The 17,970-nt window shown below is 42.4% G+C and overlaps 1 protein-coding gene across 6 annotated transcripts in view; it reads left to right on the top strand.

Annotated features, from left to right (window-relative positions):
- rbfox3a (RNA binding fox-1 homolog 3a) overlaps positions 1 to 17,970 on the top strand; it is a 563,670-nt gene that overhangs the window by 506,998 nt on the left and 38,702 nt on the right. For 5 of the 6 annotated variants that reach the window (XM_071463611.1, XM_071463610.1, XM_071463609.1 and 2 more), the window contains 2 exons: positions 11,088 to 11,141; positions 17,118 to 17,210. In XM_071463611.1, coding sequence (XP_071319712.1) covers positions 11,088 to 11,141; positions 17,118 to 17,210 — 147 coding nt within the window. The remainder of the gene's footprint in view (positions 1 to 11,087; positions 11,142 to 17,117; positions 17,211 to 17,970) is intronic. The other variant, XM_071463612.1, reaches the window with a different exon arrangement.

Genomic DNA, 17,970 nt, shown 5'->3' with positions numbered 1-17,970 from the left:
TTTTGATCCACTGTTTGGTGGCTCTCTGCTAATAGAGGATGTGAAAGGCTGTCAGAGGTCTCTCTCTCACACACACACACGCACACAGGCACATGCAGTACTCTAACACACCACCTTCTCTTTTCTCCCTGTTAATGGTCCACCTTTAAGGATTAATGGCTGTGGGCAGGGCCGGAGCACTGCAGTCCAGATTCCATCTGGGCTCTGCCTTTGCCACAATGGGCTCCAGCAGCATTCTCCTCCATTCACTTAAAATGAGACTTGTGAGCAACTGGTTCAATCTCCCAATACGGTTCTGCTAGACTACCACCACAATGCAAACAAAGGCAATAGCTGGGGCATTACAGCAAATGGAATCCTGTATCATTTCAGCAAAAGCTGTAATAGAAAAGCAATACGAGAGCGTTAAACAAAGCCATATAAAGAAGTTCAATCAAAGGTGATGTAGCCACGAGCTGGAGGTCTGTCTGTGTGAATTACACAATAATACACAGTAATACTCCCTCAAACATCTCTGGAAATCCAGCTCAGGACACAGAATTAGAGGCAGACTTTTGGGTACGGCTGCAGCAGCAGAGACAGACCAGGCAGAAAAAGTACGGCCTCGCAAAGGAATAAAACTGGGTTCATTACCCAAGCTTATTTGAGTTTAATTCATAATTAGAAAAACACATTTGGAAGGAAATTACTAGGCCGGGGAAGAGGGTTTTAATGGTAGAATGATAATTGGCATTCACAGCACCACTTCACTGATTCAATTCTCTCATTCGCAAGATGTGGCTGAAATCTGTAATCTAGTTCTGCACCTCAAATAATTCCCTGGGCCTGCGAACTCACACTGCTCATTTGCCCACACATCCAGGGCGATTTGGGTTTTACACAGCACTCAAACAGTGGGGGGGCGCTCCCACTCTGACTACATGTCACTTTTTGTGGGGTTTGTTTTGGCCTTTCATAAATATCTCGTAATTATTTCTGACACGTGGAACCAAAATGTCTGCCAGTGGAACTAAACCAAAATGTCTGCCAGCGCCAGGCTGCACTCGCAGAAGGGACTCCCCACCCCACCTCACTCATTTAGCCCCACACAGAGTGAAACTTCATAAGATGATATGCAGGACTGCTGCCGTCCCCTGAGCCTCAGCTGTGTTTAATTAATAAGCAGGCACTTAGTGAGCCTGCCGCAACAGGGTCCTTACGGTCACATTCCCAGTGGTAGGGGTCCAGATGAGTGAGTCATTAGACACACACACACGTGCACACACACACACATACACACAAACACCCCTGGTGCACAGCAGTGTGTGTGTGTGTGTGTGTGTGTGTGTGTGTGTGTGTGTGTGTGTGTGTGTGTGTGTGTGTGTGTTTGAGGTGAGCACCAGAGGTTGGGTTTTGTGCTAATGGAGTTTTAATGACACCTACTCCTGCCTAATCACCTCTTCTGGAGGCTTCCAGCATTCCAGGTAGCCCAGCGTTCCCAGCAAGGGAATTCTCTTTAATGTCTCCTGTTCATGGCTACACTCTCATTTGCCTCCCCGATTATTCCATAAGGCTCCACTCTAACCAGCTCTGCCTCCGAGGAGACAAGGTGTAATTATAATCTGAAAACCTGCTAATTTACACTAACATATCGGCGCAGCGATAGAGCCGCTCTGCGCTGAGTGGGTAGTTAGAAAACCTGTGCTCTGCCATCATTGTGTGCCCCCAGTGGCGCCAGTGTTTTTGTGTTGATTAAGACAATTAGAGTGTTTAGAATAGAGAGGGGCAGTGATAGAACTTATTGCTCTGTTTAGTCAATAATAGGTCGAGGCTCTGCAGGTGAGAGCGGTAATTCTGGGTGATGTCATCGATTTGGAGATATTATAATGTCAGTGACACAACCACAGTTTCATCAGATATACAAACAATCATCAGAGTTAGTTTGGACTTTCTAGAGCAGTGGTTCCCAAATCTCAAGATCTGGAAAATCTCAAAAATGTTGGCGAAAACTCTTCACTTTGATGATAACGAACATTCGAACATCCAGGACTGAACTGAAAGCAGAAGAAGCTCAGTCTTTCTCTTTTGTTTGACGGGGAGAGATCATTTGTGTCTAGACTCTCTTTCCTTTAACTCTTCCTGTTGCTAACCAGCTTTCTATTTAGCATGCAAGTTTACGATGTGGGTCTGTGGGAATTGAATATTTTCATTATATGCTACTTCATACGTATATACAACTTCTGTGGGAAATGCTGTACTTTAAAAATAAAAAAAAACAAGCCCATAGGTCGTCTGTGCAGTAGGTTACTATGACCCATTAGGTTTTGTTGCTAGGCGACATCTAGTGGTCGTAGTAATGATGACAGGAGCAAAGGGAAAAGTGCAGTGACGTAGTTTATAGAGCAACAAAGTCCACGTCAGAAAGAGGTTGGGGTGGATGGATGTTACATGGAAGAGCAGTGTTTGATTCCCATGTGAAAGTAGTTGTTGTTGTTTCTATTATCCATGACCATTCGTTGTTATTACTGTAACCATGACAACAAACATAGTCTAACATTGAGGAAGTACTTATTTTAGTCAAAACCTGTTATATTTGGTTCTGTATTTAACACATGTTCGGTTTCAGTAGCAGCAGCCGTCCTCTGTGAGAGACGAGGCTGACGTACACGTCTCTGTCTTCCCTGCAAAATAACATTAATTTGGACTAATGGAGGCGACTTCCCTCAGAGACCAAACGCTGGGATAGAGATAGATGGAGGAAAAGAGAGGGTGTAGAAAAACAGCAGTGACTGGTGGAAACATGCAACAGGGATCTCTGGTGTAGTGATAGGGAACGTGAGATTACACACTGTGTCACTGCTACCAATAATAGCACTTCTGTGTGTGATAAGATCTTTAAATGTAATCACATTAAAAGAAATAATTTGAAGTCATTCGAAGTAAACACACCAAGAATCTCATTACAGCACAATGTAGGAGCAAATGATAATAATAATGGAAGTGTTAATAATAAAGCAGAAGTGGGAGGGGATGAAATTGGTTTGTAGCCACCTTTTTTTCTTCCTGGTTGTAAGTTTGACTGATGGGATTGGTTGGGTGTGGCCGCTCTGTGCCCTGTGTGCATCTACGCAGGAGGCATTTAGGGACAGTGGCTCACCTGTGTTTTGGAAGCGCTTAAAGCACAATCTTTGTAGTTATGTAAGACACGAGAAAACAAGACCTGAAGTATGAAAATTGAGTCCAGGTCACGAAACACTCGGCCTGTGTAGACAGCTGAATTGATTCAACAGCGTATCTGACAACTGCCAAACATTTCAATCAGGAGACTCATCCTGAGTCAAAAAATACATTTTTATTGCCATGTGCAAAATGAGAGAGGAAAAGTGAGAGATGTGGGTCTTTGGTGATTAGACCTCATCATGATGTGGTCATGTGTGAAAAGGGCTGAGGCTGATTGAAGTACTGGAAACCTAGTATTGGAAATCCAGTCTTCCTACACTGTGCCTGTTTAAAGCCTGTTTAAAATATAATACAGCTTCACACTGTTGCACTGGGTGACATGTTCCGTCATCACCATGAACACACACACACACAGTAGTTTATTTTGACTCACACCCCACACACTGTCCTGCTACAGAAATACTCACCAGATCAACGAATGTGGATTCATTTGTCGATGAAAATAGTTTCCAGCAGCAACACCACTTCCTCCTGTTTAAGTGAGGTTTGTTAACAACAACCATCTGTTCTAAAAAACACTACTGAGTCTTTTTTTAAACTAAAACTTTGTCCTATATCTGTGAAGTGTTTTTAAAGATCTATGTCTTCAGATGAACCAGTGGGCTTGAGGCTGAGAGCCACAGACAGAGAGACGGACTAACATGTTGCTGGTTTTGTTGACAGTTGACACCAGACAAATCCTTTAATTCACTTTGTTTGCAGATAAGAAAAATACCCTTCAGACTTGTGACACCAGTTCATTACAAGATCCAACTGAAGAGGCAAACCAGGCAAATGTTAGGGCCCCTGATGGCCCCGTGTATTGGCACATTTTGCAATGCCAACTGTAAAACAGTGCACTGCTTTAGTCGCCACTGTCAGCTGACACCTCAAGGAAACATCCTCCGAGAGCCTCATGTCCTCAGGACCAGACTATACATGTATTGACTGAGCTGCAACAATAGTGACTTGGTTGATATTCATGTTAACTGGTTTATAGATAGATACATGGTCTGCATTTTTTTTTGATAAAGGTAAAATGTGTCACAACATACGATTGTAAATGAAGCTATGTGGTGAGACAGAGATGCTCACATTTTTATGTGGCCAGATGTAATGAAATTCAAAAAATTCCCATTAAAATCATCACTAAAATCTAAATGTTTTTCAAAATAATCACATACCACATATTTGCATATCATTCAGCAATATCAGTATTTAAATTTTTATTGGTAAAAACCACAAATCATAAACATGATACTTACAGCAGAGGAGGTTTTTCTCCTCTTTGTCTTTGATTCAACTCTAAAAGAACCATGTCAACTGAAACAAAGTAATAAACTTAAAATTATAAGTTTATCAACTAATTCTTTCCCCTGGTTTTGATCAAATATGACCCGAGTGTGACAAAAACCAAACCTCACACTGCTACATCACCTCCCTGTTTCCTGTTCATCAGCTCGCTGGCATTGATCAAGACTATTGAATCAGTGCTAAACAGGGTTGTATTTCTGTGTGTGTGTGTGTGCTGGCCTGCCTCACTACTGGCATGGCTGACAGGGTAATTAGTTCTAATGAAATAATGCAGCCATTGTGGACAACAATTAAAGCTAGCTTTCACTCCACTCATTAGCCTTAGTGCAGGAGCTCTTTCATTCGCCGCAGTTCTTAATGATCGGACGTGAGGGACACACCCCGACTCTGATACACACATAACAACACACACAGACAGGCGCAGGTCTGGCCTCAATGAAATAAACATTTGTTTCATGTTACACTTTTTTTTTTTTTTACAATTGCTAACTCACATTTCTGAAATAAATAAATAAATAAAATTCTATTAAAGATTTGTGCCAGTATATATGGGAGGTTTAAGGGAGTTTATAATTGTTGTTGCAAAATATGATGGGCCATAGGGGGCCCCTCTTCTCCTTGTGGGCCCCAACATTTGCCTGATTTGCCTCTAAGTGAATCCACAACATTTTGTAATTGTATGGTATGATGATGATGATGTGATGTTTCCATATTCTCTCCCAGTCACAGTCTGGTTGACAGTTTACTCTCCATCCTGCAGCCCTATGACCGGTCCAATACCTTGAACGTGCGTTTGTCACTGTCACCATGCCGACGCAGGTCCACTCCTGTGATTCATATTTGAGGATAGGGGCAAGAAACTTCTGTGGTCATTTAAATTGGACGACTTGTTGGAATTACTCTCTGCAAAACAGGCACATTGCTACTGCAGCGTTTCTAACTCATCTCTTTAATACATGGTTTACAATCACTGCAATAAAGCTGCCGTTTTCTGTTGTAATGGAAGAAGTAAATAAAAGATGCCTCAGAGACAACAGTGCTACATATTCTAATGCAGCCTGTTGTCAGGTCTGATTAACAGTGTTTTCTTGTTGGAAGACAAATGTCATGTCCTGGCACCAGAGCTGATCCTGAGGTGTGTGTGTGTGGGTTCTGGTTGCCTCAGTGCATTCAGGGTGTGAGATTAACTGTTGTACAGAGCTGCAACAAAAGACAAGAGGATTGAAAAAATGAAGTCAGTGTAGAGAAATGTGAATGAGCAACTGAAGAAAAAAAAAACTGTGATAAAATCCGTCAGAGGGAATCAGTTAAATGCATGAAGCAGGCACAGAGCCAGGGTCATGTCATGGGCCCCAAGGCCAGAGCCTCAGTTTGAAGTGAGAGTTAACATTTCCTGTTAGAGGCAGCAAAACAGTATGAAAAATGAAAAACACACATATTGATTATGAGGATATAAAATGATGTAGAGAAGAAGAGGAAAATCGGTTTGTTTCACAGTATTAGTGCGGTGCTGCTTTGCCTTCTACATGTTTCCAGAAATTCAGAGAGAAAATCTCACCGCCATCAACAAAATGTTTCACTTGAGGAAAAAATAAAATTTTGTCAATAATGTTGCACTAAAATCTTTCACACACTCAATCATTATAAAGTTGTTAGTACTGAGAGCTTTACAGGTGAAAGGTCGGTTTATTCAACCGACCATCAGCTGCTTTAGTCCCTTGACATGAAAATGAACTTTAACTTCCCTGCGTGCCCTCCTTCACTAGTTTGACAACGCGTTGGTGGTCCCTCCCCTTCTGTTATGTAGCCTGGCTACATACAGTTCAGTGCGCTGCATGTTGCCTTACTTGTCAGTGTGGATGCACTTATGCTCTGAATAACAGAAAGTGTGCATGCGGAAGTACACGTGTTGAGACACACCATCACACTGCACCAGCATCAGAATCAACCAGTGTCACAAAAAGTCACAATAAGGGCAGCTAAATCTTTTGTCTTGGCCCTTATAAACAGCACAGAAGTCATGTATTTACTCTGCTTTAATCAGACATAAAGACATTTACCCTCATTTAAATAAAAAAAAGTGATGACCGACTTGATGACATGGATTTTGTGCAGTTCACAGCCCCTTTATCCTCAACCAATCCCTGTCCTGCTTTTCATGATTCACAAGTCTTTTGTGATTCACACACACACACACACACTCAAAGTACATGCACACACACTCACAGTGTGAAGCAGGAGAAGCAGGAAGAAAACAGAGGTAAATGACTTGTTCAGCGGGCTGTGGACTGGTCTCTCATTCGGGGCAAGAGACCCAGACAGGGACAGAGAAAAGAGCAAAGGAGAGAGAGGCAGGCACAGAAAGAGAGCTCTGACACACACACACACACAGACACACACACACACAGGAAAACACAGCAAAGAAACAAGCCTTTAAATTATGTATTCAGTCAAAAATATAGTTTTTCATTAAAAGAATCAATTTGATCATTTTCTTGTAATGAAATCAGGAACAAGTTTTGCCCATCAACAGACTTTGTGCTGTTGTGCAGCACAGACATGTGTAACGTGCTGTGTGTTTATGTGAATCATGTGTATGGTGTGATGTGTGTTTGGCTGGTGGACTTCCTTCATCTTCAGGGCTGATGCTGGGGCTGTGACCTTGCCTTTGCTCTGCTGCCTTCTCCATGTTTATTTATTTATTGAAATAAACTACTTGATTCAAGGTCTAGTTATGGGGGAGCACAAGGCTGAGCATTACCATACTGTCTGCAAGGTTAGTTCACGTAGTCATGAGTTCATCGCGGCTGCTCCTGCAGCAGAGGCTCAAAGTGAGCGTGCACCGATCCAGGTTTCTGAAAGGAGTTCGTTTGACACTAATGTCAATTAATTTGGAAATTAAGTACACTTCAGGGTGTGTTTTCTGAGAGACTCCTTTTACAGAAACAGAGAGGAGAGGAAGGAAGGAAAGATATAACAAACAGAAGGGACTTTTTTTTTAATGCAGAAATGAAAAGGACCAGAATCTGACACCAGATAAAGATGAAGTCGACCAGCTGAGAGTGACATTGGAAACAGAGGATGAAAGAAGGAGAACATGCACATACATTATTTAAAACAGTAGTTGTATTTATGCAAAGAGGCGTTAAACTGTTAATATCAGTGTGTGTGTGTGTGTGTGTGTGTGTGTGTGTGTGTGTGTGTGTGTGTCCTCATCTTTCCCTCCTTGCCGTGGTAGTTTAGGCTTCATCTTGTAGTCTGACCGACTGTTAAGGACGTGTGTATGTCATCAGAATAATCAGACTCTTGGATGCGCACAGGTGCTGTATGAACACTGAAAGCACTGTTTAATCCAGGTCTTGCAGTTTTTCTGTTCTTTGAGGTGATGTGTTGATGATACAGGATGCAGCAGTTTTCAACAGATATTAAAGTAAGTGAACACCTTGGAACTACCTGGATTTCTGTGTAAATTTGTGTCAAAATATGATCAACTCTTCATCTAAGTAACAATTATGAAGAAACACATATATTTTACTTAATAACGCACAAATCATTGTGTAGTTCTTATTGAAAACATTGACAGAGTGGCTGGAACGAGCTTGTGAACCCTTTCGGGTTAACGGCGTTCACAAAAGCTGAAGTCAGCGTTACCACAGCTGGAGTCCAGTCAGGAGAACCAGACTGGAGGTGTCAGTTAGAGACAATTTGACACTTTGAGTTTGCCATTTCTCAAGAAGCATCCGTTGATGACCCATAGTTTTGTTTTGTTGCTAGGCGACATCAGGTGGTTGTAGTAATGATGACAGGAGCAAAGAGAAAAGTGTGGTGACGTAGTTTATAGAGCGACAAAGTCCACGTCAGGAGGAGGTTGGGGTGGATGGATGAATATGACCCAGGAGAGCGGTGTTCGATTTCTGTGTGCCAGTAGCACTTTATGTTGTTTCTATTAACCATGACCAACCATTGTTATTGTTGTAACCATGACAACAAAGATCATCTAATGTTGAGCACATACTTATTTTAACCTGAATCAGCATCTTTTCCTAAACCTAACCAAGCCATGATCATTTTTATAGTAACCATGGCGACAAAGATGGGGACGCCGTTCTCAGCACAGTGTTTACTACTGTAGTCATGACAACCAAGGTCCGGGATTCCTACAGCCATGGGCGGTGCTAATTCAGGAGACACTCCTATGGGTCATAATCAGAGGGTTGAGGGTTTTTCAGGTTGGAGGGCTGGTTGCAAAAAAAAGGAAGGATCCAGAACTGTCGATTAGCATAAAGGTGAAAGGTCACAGAGTCATCTCAAAGATAAACTGCCTATAGATGGAGATGGTTTAGTTCTGTGGCTGTCTCCTCCATGGAGGAACGCCACAGAGGAAGCTGCAGCTCTCTAAAAAACATTACTGTAGCCCTGAACTCTACCAAAGAGCAGCTTGAATCTCCACAGCACTAGTGGGAAATGTTTTATGGACCAATGAACTAATAATATAACAACAATAAACTTTATTTATATCGCACTTTTCTCAACAAAGTTACAAAAAGCTTAACAAAAGAAATAAAACCAGACAAGGCAAATAAAATAAAAGACACAGAAGTAAAAACAATAAAATGAATAAACAGGAATAATCAGTGTAAATAACAGCCAATGTCAGACATCTCTGAATGCTCTCACTAAAAGAAAAGTTTTAAAAGAAGCTGAGGATTTAGGGGGTCTGAGTTCAACAGGGTTGGGACTCGAATAGCAAAGTCAGCATTTGTCACGAGCTGAGGCTACGTCCACACTGCTTTTAGATTTAGAGCCCATCACTTCTGCTATGTTCACTCCTGCCATCCAGCCTCTGGAGCTGTGTTGTGGTCTGGACGGACAGAAACTCAGAGACCTTTAGAAGTGATCATGTAGACACTCATGGTCGCTCCCTGATTAGGTCTTATCAGTCATGAGTACCAGTGGTGACAGCAACATGTGTAATAATTTACCAGTGTTAAATATGCAGCTGTTATACAGTTAAGTGCTACATCTTGATGCCACAACTGCCTTTGCTCTCTATTATCTGCCACTAACCAACCAGCGCACATGTTCAGTGTACATGAATGCTCATGTGATATGTGTTTTCAGGTGTGATAGTATGGATGAAGATCATATCTGATACTGACAGACAGAATTGCACAGAAATTTTCATTTTAAAACATTTTAAAAAGTAGACCTAGGAGTAACCAGCAGGGCTCCATCAGCAGAGGGCACATACCAGGTCAGTTAATCAGTGAGGTGTTTGAGGCTGTGAAGGTTGAGCAGTAAAATTTTGAAATCAATTGTAAATCTAACAGGAAGCCAATATAAAGAGGCAGGTACAGCGTGGTGTCATCACGCCCATAATAAGATGAGTAGCAGCATTTTGAACCAGCTGGAGACAGTGAAGAAAATCCTAGCAGATAGAAAAGATCCAGCCACCCCGTGTTGGGCTCCTGTGAACTGTTACAGTAAAATACTGCAGTTGGTAAAAGCTTTTTTTCACACCTGAAAATATAAAAAAATGTACAACATCTACAGAGAAAATACTGTAGATGCTGTTAGGGAGTAACCTCAGTGGTGATGCTGCTGTTTCCCTGTATTTCCATATCTCGACTGGACACTCAGGCCCACGATGAGGCTGAAAACAAAGGTTTCCCCTGCAGCAGCTGCTGGAGCATGTCCCACGTTTAAAAGCCACAAGGCCAGCGTCTCATCCTATTTAAACCCACTGCGACAGCCACACATTCACCACCAGCATCAGTGTGCCGGAGGGCGTGGTCACCAGCACCACTCTACATAATTAGCCAATTAAAGTGAAGCATGGGGCCAATTAAGAGCATTAAGAGCTGGATCAGAGGAGAACCTATAGGCACCAAGTGGTGAGAGAGGGCTTTGGCAGGTAATTACTATGATGGTCTGCACCATGAGCAGATAAACAAACCTATAGTTTATCATTGGCTGTCCCTTTACTCTCTCTCACCCCTGCCTCCCACACCCCATTTCCTGTTGTAAATGAGAGGCCCTCTCCCTCCACCAGAAATATTCCCGCTCTCTTTCTTCCTTTATTTTTTTTTTTTTGCTTGGAGAGAGGAAAAGCGAGATGATGGGCATCATTAAGATCAGTGGTGCATGCTGAGGCATCGCACTTCTATAGCGTCTGCATCCACCATCGTAATGTTCATTAACACTGCATAGCAGCACACACACGCACACACACACACACACACACACAACCTCTTTATTACCACAACAGAGCAAACACAGCATTAAACAGCATTAAGAGTAAATGGATATTTTATTAATCTCATTGTGGGGTGAAGAGGAGTTTGTTAATTCAGAGCATTGACTGCTCGACCTTTTTAGTAGAGCGGGGGGAGGGTGTTCGAGTGTGTCGTGTTTTTTTTTTTTTTTAAGTTTGAGTACGTTTTTGAAATATATATGTATTTTAGAGTAAGACAGAAGAGTGCAGGTCACCATGTTCTAATTATTGCTTCCTCTTTCTGCTTTTCTCCTCATCCTCCTCCTGCCTCCTCCTCCTTTTCCCTCCCTATCTTCCACAGCAATTTGGCAAGATTTTAGACGTGGAGATTATTTTTAACGAGCGAGGCTCCAAGGTAAGTGCACCGTAACCACGCATCCACAAACACACTCGGCTCACACACACACACACACACACACACACACACACACACATTTTCTTGCTGACTGTATTTGTCCCCTGGCCTCCTTCTCTCTTGTAGTCCTCCTCTCCTCTCACTGTCTCTGCAGCTTGCTCGCTCTCCCTCTGTCTAATAGTAATTATGGACCTATCAGTGACACTTGCCTCCAGGCAGCTTTTACACCTCACCATACTGTCATACATTGTGACATACAATGAATCGCTCCCACTTATCTTAACTCTGACATTAGGATTTGCACAGTCTGCAAACACACTCTGTCCTGCCTGGTTAGCTTCCTAACCTATAGTACTAAAGTAGTGAGCATTAACACTATGCTAATACACTCAGAATATACTGATAAGGTGGAGCTGAGGTCAAATTCACTGTGCTGGAGCCGGCAGCACCAGCTGTTTGTAAGTTTACCTTTAGCCCAGTTACAATGTGTGTTATTAATGAGTGAAGATTTACGCATCACTAAATTAAAAACAGGCTGCACCATAAGAACAAGTTCTCAGGCAGAGGTTAGTTGTTATTAATATCTACACCCAATAACAGAGGAGCTGACAAGGCTTTATTTATACAGAGGGAAAGCAAGCTGTCACTGCAGGCGTGCACTGTGCAGAGGGATAGACAAATAATAACCGTGCAACATGTAGTTACATGATAAACAAGCAAGAAATGAAATAAGCAAAAAATTCTGAAATATCTGAACTGGACCTGAAGGAAACATTGTTTAATAATGATATAAAAATGGAAACCCTTAGACTATGTGTAGAATTGTCTTCCTTGTTGGACTGATTTACTAATTTATTGGACATTTTTTAATTTGTTTACTTTCATTATTATCTTTTAGATCATAATTGATATTTAGAATTTACAATTTTGGTGTCCTAGACTTCGTGTTATGCTATTTATTTTTTTATAAACTCAATACAAGAAAAAATAATATCTACAACCTAAATTAATGGCCAACAATTTTTGCCTGACTATGGTCAGTTAGGAAGCTTGATCAGATATTTCCATATCTTTCTGAACATATTTTAATTTCATTGCTTCATATATGAACGGACAAATATATGAAATAAACATGTCACAGGAAGTCCTTTAAGTGATAGTTCAGGTTATTTGATGTGGGGTTGTGTGAGGTACTTATCTACAGTCAGTGTGTTCCCTGCAGTAGATTCAGATCAGCTCCCAGTTTAAAGAGGCAGCAGGAACTGAGTGATTAGCTGCTGTGGACAGTGTCATCCACAAAAACATGTTTTAGTCAATTAAAAAAATGCCCACAGACAAAAAGCTGATATCAGTTGAAGTGAAACTAACATATTATCTTTCCTCTGGAACTGCATATTTCAACCAGTGAACCACTGTATTCCGACGCACAAGCGCACCTGCGTTTAGTTCTGTCTGACTCAAACAGCTGATCTGCGGAGTAATACAGTGTGCACCATAGGTGCGCTTGTGTGTAGTAATACAGAAGTTGAAGGGTTCACAAAATGTGGTTCCAAAGGAAAAGGCTGATGGAAGGCAAGATAAAGTGTTAGTTACACTGATATTAGCTTTTTTTTTCTGTAGCCATTTTTCTTAAAGTGGCTGAAACATGTTTTTGAGGACGTCCCCGTCCACAGCAGCTCATCGCTCAGCTTCTTTGTCTGCTCCTGCTGATAACTACCTCACACAACCCCACGCCAGATGACCCCAACTATCATCACTAGTTTGAAATTAGCTCTTGTGAATAAAAAGTTAACAAACAGTTGGTGCAATGCATCCTGGGAGGTACCTTTGACACTACAGATAAGAAGCCAGCATGAGGCCAAGGCTTCATGAACAGAGTGTTCTGGATGTCATGGTCCTGCTCAGACTGATTTATTGACAGGTGATCTCCGGTGATGATGATGATGATGATGATGAACTACACAGTGAAAGCCTGCAGCTACTACTGAGTACTGCAGACAAATTCATTCCTATATGCCTATTGCCAAAGCCTGATAATAATCACTCCTCACGTAGGACACGAGTCACACGTGTGAATGTTTTGATGAGGATGCTGATGTGAATCACACGCTGTGGCCTTCAGATCGCAGTCCAGCTGAACACCTATGGGAGATCTTGCAGCAACATATCAAACAGCACTCACCACCACCACCACCACCACCATCACAGATGAGGGAATATGTTTTGGAAGAATGGTGTTCACACACGGAGCTTCCTGACAGTTTCTCATTTAGATTTATAACCCATCTGTTTATGCTGATATTTTTCATCTTAATGGTTTTTACAGCATATTCATGACACCAGACACCAGGAAGTAACAACAAAGTGGTTCCTGCAAAAGACATAGATGAACATTTGTAGCTGTAAGGCTCATAGGACAACCAGCTTTGATTTAGCATGATCATTAAAATGTACCACAGAGAAGGACATGTAGCTACTAAGACAGCACCCTGCCTTAGAACCCCCATCCCCCACCCCCCCACCCCCCCACCCTGCTGTTTCTATCCGTAAGCACTGTTTCTCCTTTAGCAGGTCTTCTCTGGTCGTACCTCAGTCCTCAGAATACCTCAGACCAGAATTATTTACACATGAAAAGACGCAGAGCATCTGCATGCAGGGTGAAGAGCAGTGAACGCACCCATACATGTTAAAAGAATGTCAGAAGGATTAATTTTGCTCCCACTTCACACTGTTTAATGTATTTTTTATCTGCTCCTCCTCCTCCGGCGCAGGCCTCTGTGTTATTTGTGATCAGCAGAAGGCAGTGAATCCTGTATATACATATAACAGGATCATGGCATTCGGTGCCGTTCGCACATATTATCTGACGAAGCAATTACAGAGTGACGGCCGGCCCAGGATACATGAGCTAAAAGGATTGGCTCTTTGTCCAACAGGCGCGTCTGCCAGGCATATGAAATGGAGCTCATTCTCTGCCTCCGTACCATAAACTCAGCAGTGACGGAGCAGCCCAGGAGCAACAGAGTCTGTCTGTCTGAACAAGACAAACACCAGGCCACAGCAAGTATGTGCCTCATGCTCCGGCTCCAACAGCTGCCGGAGACAATCTGCTGTCAGTCCACTGGGTCTGTGACCTGCGCAGCTCACGACTGGCTTTTTCTGCAGTGGCTCTCAGGGCTCAGAGCACTGCAACTTCAGAAAACACATGCAAATACACAAAACACAAACAGATTCAGAAAAAGTCTTTATCAATTTGACAACACATGTGCAGCAAAGACTGACAACACAACCAAATACACAAATGCCCTGCAAATATTCACAACACAATGGAAGTGTTTCCAGGGGACACAAAAAAGTGATGCACCCAGCTGGGACGCACTTGTTGTTCAATGATTTGTGAAAAGCATTGAGTAACAAGTGCCGGGTCCCAGCCCCAGCCGGGTTCATCACTTTTTTGTTTCTCACTTCCGTTATGTTGTCAGTATTTGCAGCACATGTTGTCAAATTGATGAAGATCTTTTCTGAATTTGTCTGTGTTTTGTCTGTTTGCATGTTCTCTTAAGTTGCTGTGCGTTGAGCTCTCAGGGCCACCGTAGTTTTCATTTGTGACTGACCGACTTTGTCTTGCACACAAAAACAGCAAAACTAATTCTTGTTTGTAATCAGGGAGAGAGACACAGAAGAAGAAACAAAGATTTTAGCTGTTTCTGCTGTTAAATGTCAGAACCAGTGTGAAATATGATCACAGCTCAGAAATAAACTGCTATGTTAACGAGCAGTCGCCCCACCAACAAGGCAGCATGGTCAAGTGTTGGTTAATGACAGCAGGTGTAGTGACATTTAAAATGAGTGATGACAGAGCAGATTAGGTGCACAGTGGGTTGTCATATTCAAGTACAGCCACAAAGCATCTGAACGAGCTGCAAACCTGGATTCATTCCTGAAGCATGTCCACTTGGCGCTGAAGAAAGGGCGGATCCTGTGGACGTAGGGAGGGACTGGGTGAGAAGACTAAGACCAAGTTATGTAGATAATGAAATGGACAAAGCATCACAGGAGAACACTGGTAACTGGTTCTGCAAGCAGCTCCAGGGGTTTGGGGACAAGGAGCCCTCTGTGAAGCAAAACTCAGTGATTTCTATCACCAGAATCGAGCTCAATTAGACGATGCCCAGGAGCCAATAAAACCACAGACTGTAGAAAAACACAGGATGTTATGAAGCTTGGTGTTCAGGTCTGCAAAATGAAAATTATTAGAGCAACAGCTGGTTGGGGTCACCAGTTTTGTGGTGAGACACTAAAATGTGAAAAGGTGGAGAACTTTACCGATCCATCAGTCTCCAAACAAACAAATCACATTTACCTGAAGACAACCGAGGAGAAACACTGAGGCCATCATCATCTTAAAACCAGGAAATGTGCACATCACTAGACTGTCAAATTCACTTTCAGCAGGTTCCTTATTAAACCAGTTTCATTTCCATGTGCATACAAATTATGATCATTATATTTCTCTGTCATGGAAGCAGCAGGAGGTGTCATGTGATTTAAATGGACTGCATGAAAAATGAAAGCATTATGGGTAAAAAATGTTATCAACAAGTACTGAACTGACTTTATTTCAGGCACTATAACATAATCCTGAACTAACCACATAGAGAGGGTTTAGTGACTTCACGTTTTACACTCTTTTTGATGTTAATAGCATTACCGTGATATTAGCATCAGCACTGAAACCTTGTAACAGCTTCAGTTTACCGCTGTGAAACTCGAGACCTCATATTTCATACAGAGGAGCTTCACCTCCTGAGCTCTCAGCCTCAGCAGGGCCACAGTGACCGGGGTCAGGGGCCACTCAGGAGCCGTAATAGCTGAAAACAACTTGTGCTGCTGTTGTGGTGTTAAGCAAATAACATACATCTCTTCTCTAATGTAATTACTTTATAATTAGTCAATATTTGCACACATGCACTCATCCAATACGCCTCTTACATTGATTAATTAGTGATTATTAAATATTCAATGCAACTGCAAAGCCTCCATGAAACCACAAGAGACAGAATGAGTCATTTCTTCTTACCCAAATACAACCTACTGTATACTCAACTAACTAACTAACTGGTTGCAAAACTAGTAAACTCCCATATAACTTAACCTAATGTATATGTGCAGGTTCCTGATGATGATTTTTCAGCTCTTACTCTCTGCCCGCTTTAAGCTCATTCCCGTAAACAGACCAGGTCTTTGCAGTGTAGTAGGATTTGAAGCCATGTATTTTACAAACATACAGGCCGTTTGAGCGAGCTGCATCCCCAGGCCCAGTCTGAGACGCAGGCAGACAGGGTGTCATGAGCAAGCTGCGTCCTGGGGCTCAGAGAGTCACGACTGACTGATCCCATGGAGATTGTAATTGTGTGGCACTTATCTGCTCTCCCACACACCAGCAGAGATACTGCACCTTATGGCAGACACACATGCACACACACACGCTCTCTCACACACACATACACACATATGCACATCCCAAACTCCATTGTGTGTGTGCAGGCTTTCATTTCATCTGCTCATTCAGTTAGGTCCAGTTGTTTCTGTAACAGTCTGCAGCTGTAGAAGGAACAGAGAATAAAAAAGCATGCACACGTACACACACTGTGATGAGGTGATGATTTAATATATAATGTGACTGAATATATATATATATATATATATGATCAGAGCTCTTGTGTGTGTCCTGTGTTCCCAGCTTTCCTCACTGTAACTCCAGCTCATGTTTGTCTAACCAGCCTGACATCTCTCTGGCTTCTGCTTCTAGATTCTTAGACGTCCTCCTGACCTGCAGCTCTTTCATCTGTGCTTTGTGTCTCTTTTTTCTCTCCTTCTCCCCCCTCCCACCCCCTCGTTTGTTTCATCCTTTCATTTCTGGACTTCTTCCCCTTTGTCGCTTGATTTTTCAACCCCACCTCCTTGCCACTGCAGGGCTTTGGGTTTGTAACATTTGAAACGAGTGCAGATGCTGATCGTGCACGGGAGAAACTAAATGGTACAATCGTAGAAGGACGAAAAATAGAGGTGCTTTCCTTTTCCTGTCTCTCCTTACTTCCCATGCCCCCCTTTTCTTCTTCTTTGACCCCCCTCCTCCTCCCCTTGACTCTGTCTTTCCTCTCTCTGCCCGCCTGATGTTTTCCTGCAGTACTCCCTCCCTTCCCTCTCCTCCTGCATCTATTTCTTCTCTCCCACCTGCCTGCTGCACCTTGAACACTGCATGCCGAACCCTGATCCGTAAGTGAGTGTGACAAAGAGAAAGACAGACCTATTCAGTGGTATGTGAGTGCTACATGTTGAATTCTGTTTTGCTTGTGATCGATTTCATCCTGTGGCATGTGCAGTGCAGTGGTTTCTGAGTTGAGTTAAACATCCCTTGTTTAAAATGAAATGACACCCAGGGATCTGCCAGTGTATTTTAAAACGTATTAACACTTGTTGCCTTTATTTTGATGTCATGGGAAGTAAAATCTTTCTATTTGTCCGCTTCAATCTGTTTTCCTCTTTCATTTTAACTCATTAGGGTTCATCTGATGGAGGAATTGAAGGATTAATTATTCACCTATCAATACATTTATATACTACTGGTACTAACAATTGTGAAGAACCGTAGATGCTGCCTGCATTATGTTTCCTGGTAGTGTTTGATGGGGGGGGGGCACAGGACTGTGACACTGGAAACCAGGGAGCCGAGACTTCAGTGCATGCCAGTTTAATAACTTTGCCACTCCTTTCATGCTCCTGTTAGCACCGTTAGCTAGACAAAGATGCATGCAGCATGAACTCT

The sequence above is a fragment of the Trachinotus anak genome, unplaced genomic scaffold (genome assembly GCF_046630095.1).
Source record: "Trachinotus anak isolate AG129_WGS33_773 ecotype Australia unplaced genomic scaffold, CSIRO_AGI_Tana_v1 ptg000025l, whole genome shotgun sequence".
In the NCBI taxonomy this organism is placed as follows: domain Eukaryota; kingdom Metazoa; phylum Chordata; class Actinopteri; order Carangiformes; family Carangidae; genus Trachinotus; species Trachinotus anak.
This window is presented reverse-complemented; position numbering and strand designations above follow the sequence as displayed.